This window comes from Penaeus japonicus, unplaced genomic scaffold (genome assembly GCF_977035675.1).
Source record: "Penaeus japonicus unplaced genomic scaffold, GWHDUDI00000001_assembly GWHDUDI00000006, whole genome shotgun sequence".
NCBI lineage: Eukaryota > Metazoa > Arthropoda > Malacostraca > Decapoda > Penaeidae > Penaeus > Penaeus japonicus.
This window is the reverse complement of record NW_028234408.1, coordinates 21,006,571-21,011,570: the sequence shown is the minus strand read 5'-3', so window position 1 is coordinate 21,011,570 and position 5,000 is coordinate 21,006,571. Positions and strand designations below refer to the sequence as shown.

The window sequence follows — 5,000 nt, the reverse complement described above, 5'->3', positions numbered from 1 at the left end:
GTAGTAGTAGTAGTAATAGTAATAATAGTAGTAGTAATAGTAATAATAGTAGTAGTAATAGTAATAGTAATAGTAATAGTAGTAATAGTAGTAGTAGTAGTAATAGTAGTAGTAATAGTAATAATAGTAGTAGTAGTAGTAATAGTAATAATAGTAGTAGTAATAGTAATAATAGTAGTAGTAATAGTAATAATAGTAGTAGTAATAGTAATAATAGTAGTAGTAATAGTAATAATAGTAGTAGTAATAGTAATAATAGTAGTAGTAATAGTAGTAATAGTAGTAGTAATAGTAGTAGTAATAGTAATAGTAGTAATAGTAGTAATAGTAGTAGTAATAGTAGTAGTAATAGTAGTAATAGTAGTAATAATAGTAGTAATAGTAGTAATAATAGTAGTAATAGTAGTAATAGTAGTAATAGTAGTAATAGTTGTAATAATAGTAGTAATAGTAGTAATAGTAGTAATAATAGTAGTAATAGTAGTAATAGTAGTAATAGTAATAGTAGTAATAGTAGTAATAGTAATAGTAGTAATAGTAGTAATAGTAATAGTAGTAATAGTAGTAATAGTAATAGTAATAGTAGTAGTAGTAGTATTGTCTTCATTTCTATTACTATTATCATCATTATTACTATCTTCACAGCCATCACCACCATTATCACTATCATTGTCACCTTTAATATAATCATTTTTATAATCACCATCACTGATATCATTAACACTATCATTAGTATTATCCTTATCATGACTCAATTATCATGATCATTATTATTACTATTATCATATCTTCATATTAATCCTACCACCATTACCATTAACATTGTCACAATCATCGTGACTGTCATTCATCAAAAGCATTATCACCATCACCACCTCCCTTCACCATAGCTCCTTACAACTATCATTAGCATTATCATTTGCATTATTGCCACTAATATTTCTTCTCACTAGCATTGCCAGTCATTATATCATCAATGATATGATCATCAGTCATTATAATTGATCCTTACCATCACCATCATCACCATCTTCATCATTATATATGTTTTCATTAATGGTACTTTAAAAATGATCATGATGATTATCATTAGCACATTGTTTTTATTATAATGCATCATAACTATTGTTAGATATATTTTCTTTGTTGTTTTAAATCATTACTGTAACAGCACTACGATCATCATCAATAACAATAACAATATCCTTGTAGTATTCTTATTACTCATTACCATTCTCATCATTGGTTCAATCTTCAGTGTAATCAATTGAGATTTTATAATCAGTCATCTAAATAGATTATCAATGCAACCTTTTTTTCAATATTTCCATTATCAATGTCATACGATCCAAATAGTCAAAATCACAGTAAACACCACCACTCATCTTGTGTTTAACCATTTACTTTTACATTAATGAAATTGCAGAATGCTGATACAAATCTCAACCCTTGCATAGAAATGGCATGCTACACTTTTCCTATAAAGCATAAAACATGATCTATTCAAAACTACCCGTTACATCAAACTAAGCCCAAGTTTCCCTATATTTGGTGCTTATATTCCTCTCTAAGTTTATCATACTTTTTTAACACTTAAAAATGAATGGACTAAAGGTGCAAAAATAATGGTATCATCAAAGCCAACCAAAACTATATGTTTTTCATTTACTTCTTTTTTCAGGGGGGAGGGCAGAGTCCACATACTAGGTTATCCTTTGATAGTGCTACCTGAGCATTTTCAATTGTGTACTGTCTGCAGGTAATCTTGTAAATGTATCCACAATCAGTGCATGATGGACAAAGCCAAGCAAGCACTTCTCCATCCAGTGAAAAGGGTTGTAGAATTATACTCAGTTTTGCAAGATTTTCCATAGTAAAAGCAGTTGGATAAGCCGTGGTCTTTGAATTGGGTTTGAAACGCTGGAAATTTACAAAGAAATAAAATTGACATTTAAGCAAATACTATTTCCTCCCTGATTTAAATTAAAATCATAAAACTTGAACAGAAAATGCTTAAGCTTTCTCTCTCTCACATGGTAAAGTGATCCTAAAATTCTAGAAAACATTTGTAAATTGTAATGGAATGAAAAAAATAATTTGAAACATAGGTAATGTCACTACTTCTACCCATTCACATCCTTTTATCAATTTTCAGTTTAAAAGTAGGAACTGTGGAAATAGTCGCAATTTCAGCATTCTTATTTCCCTATTTTTTCAAGAATGAACTTCATTCAGAAAAGTGTGTGTGTAAGAAACCAAAACAATATGAAAAAGGCAAGGGAATAAAAATAAAACATCAGCCTGTCAGTAATGATCCTTTATAATAAATGTCTATGTAGAGATTTCACTTTATAATGTTATATCATTTGTGCTATCATTAATATTGAGACCAATAAGATAGATTGCAAATCTTGACTCGTCGATTAAAATACTAAATGACTGATACAACTGATATTTTGTTCTAAAGCTTGTAATCAGAGGCACAAACATTCCTCAACTAAATATATGTATTGGAATCTTGTGACAACCAAATTGTGTGATACATGTGTTGGCATTTGTGTCAATGTTGATCCATGTAAGAGTAAATATGTAAAACCCTAAGATCTTAGGTATGACATGTAAAATGGTAAAAAAAAATAATAAAGAGAAAAACACTGATACCACTTTTTACCTTTTCTTCAAGTCATTTCAGATTCATTTAACAAAGCTTTAGTGAAAAAGGTACGACTAATATGGGGAGAAAAGATAGATAAAATATTGTTCAAAAGAAAAACAAATGAATTGCCATCTGAAAATATTTACCATACAGTACACTTAATCTACACCCTGGAATGACATTATCCCTAAAAATGGGTTATCCTGTGTCTTATACAATCATTCATAACATTCCTAGCTGTATGACTTCATATAAACATATGACAATTTTATTTGGTTTGGAACTGCCACAAATAAGTACAATTACTCATGTAAACATTATATATTTACACAGAATTTAATAAAAATCAAACCTATGTTTACTGAAAAACAAGACTGAATAGCACATTTTTGATAAACCGGAATTAATAATTTACTAGTCCACATACGACTTCTGCCCAACTTTTCTGCAAAAAGACGGTTCACTGACATAAGTATATGAATTTTCCATCTTCACTTCACTTTCTTTCATATAAAGTCGACTTGCACCACTCAGATGTGCTATGCCACATCATAACACTGGCCAAAGCCACATATTCGAATAAGGAGAGGTCAGGAGTCTTTGCTCAATCCTCTAGCACTGGAGAAGCAGATGATTATGCTCACCCACCAGGATTCTTTTCAAGTTCCTGGAAGAGAGGCAGAGTCTAATGCTCATCCATTTTCAAGTTATCTTCTTTGTTGAAGCTTCATGAATAGTTTGATTTTTTGTCAATGATAGTAACACAATATTCTGACTTGAGACATTTCCTTCACTTGCATTATAAAGTCTTTATGAAATAGATCCTTAATTTCAAAAAAAGGTGATCAACATCAGTGGGTTGGAAAGTGATCACAGTATAAACCTGAAAGAAAATTAAAAATCACATCAAAATCTACTTTCAAAGAAAATCCTCATGATCTGTTTGGACAACCACAAGTATTCTAAAAAATAAACAAATAAATAAAATAAAATAAATTCTATATGAAAAAATGCTTTCATTAACAATAATAGTATATTTTCTCAAGTTTGTCAATTTAGTAACCTGTACTTACCAGCATTGCTTTAACGCATCTTGTATTTGTGAGATTCCCTGCACTCTGACAGTTCTCCATGGAACTCCATTTCTACTTGGAAATCTAAGTCACGATTATTACGTTCATTTGGTTTCATGGTAAAGGTTCCAAATATTTCTTCTCCATGTTTCACTGTCAGATAATCATCAAAGTAGAAAACGGTTTGCTTCCAATGTGTGTACCTTGCCTCTGGAGCTGAAAACAATACAATTTATTCACATACAGTTTTAGAAATTATTTACAAGAGTATAAATAAAATAAATATTAACATTTAACAGGAGGGGAATATATTTTGTCTGTCTGTCTGTCTGTGTCTGTCTGTGTCTGTCTGTGTCTGTCTGTGTCTGTCTGTGTCTGTCTGTGTCTGTCTGTGTCTGTCTGTGTCTGTCTGTGTCTGTCTGTGTCTGTCTGTGTCTGTCTGTGTCTGTCTGTGTCTGTCTGTGTCTGTCTGTGTCTGTCTGTGTCTGTCTGTGTCTGTCTGTGTCTGTCTGTGTCTGTCTGTGTCTGTCTGTGTCTGTCTGTGTCTGTCTGTGTCTGTCTGTGTCTGTCTGTGTCTGTCTGTCTAATCTTATGACTTGTCCTGCATGAAAGCATAAAAAAATGAAAAAACAACAAAAATAGTCCATTGTGGACTGCAAGAAATTCTTGCTTTATATCTAAAACAATCAAATGAGTGCAGGCAAATTCTTTAATAGATAGTGAGTTGGCCATAAAAATAATTAAAAATGTGGAAAATTATGATAAAAGATTTATCATTTCCATATCAATATACAAGTTGAAACTTTGAGGAATAGTGATAAAAGAATGAATAAACAGGTGGGAGAGGGAGAGAATATATGTAGGGGAGAGGGGGAGATGAGGAGGGAAAGAGAATAATAATCAAGTTAAGACATACCTGTAGAGAAACCAGTCCTCTTATGACACTTTGTAAATTCAATATTGAAATAAGCGATAAGAGCATGTACATAGTCATTCCTTCGGACCTGATAAAGAAAAAAAGTTGCATGATCATACTGCATGGGTACATATCTCAGATTTGCAGTTCTATTTCAGTATGTTTGTTAAAATTCATTACACTGTGTACCGAAAAGCACTCAAGTACCACCCACCTGTAGATGAAATGGTGAGCTGAATGCTAAGTCTTCCTTCTTCACTGTATAAAGATCAACTTCTTTCACTAGACAAGAGTTTGTCACAACCTGGTTGAAAGAAATTAAACACATAAGTAAAGTGCAATAGTAATCAGGTAT

At 31.3% G+C, this 5,000-nt stretch overlaps 2 protein-coding genes across 4 annotated transcripts in view; one reads left to right on the top strand and one right to left on the bottom strand.

The window, feature by feature from the left end:
• Positions 1–1,498, top strand: part of LOC122256959 (gamma-aminobutyric acid receptor alpha-like) — a gene marked incomplete at its 5' end in the record, with an annotated part of 27,101 nt that extends 25,603 nt beyond the window's left edge. The window contains 1 exon segment of the mRNA XM_086537473.1: positions 1,427–1,498. Coding sequence (XP_086393599.1) covers positions 1,427–1,498 — 72 coding nt within the window.
• An 804-nt stretch (positions 1,499–2,302) lies between these two features.
• Art1 (arginine methyltransferase 1) overlaps positions 2,303–5,000 on the bottom strand; it is a 15,169-nt gene continuing 12,471 nt past the window's right edge. For all 3 annotated transcript variants that reach the window (XM_043027585.2, XM_043027586.2, XM_086537726.1), the window contains exons 7-10: positions 4,860–4,949; positions 4,646–4,733; positions 3,730–3,945; positions 2,303–3,539 (exon numbers count right to left, since the gene is read on the bottom strand). In XM_043027585.2, the coding sequence (XP_042883519.1) occupies positions 3,740–3,945; positions 4,646–4,733; positions 4,860–4,949 (384 nt within the window). In that variant the 3' untranslated portion in view covers positions 2,303–3,539; positions 3,730–3,739. The remainder of the gene's footprint in view (positions 3,540–3,729; positions 3,946–4,645; positions 4,734–4,859; positions 4,950–5,000) is intronic.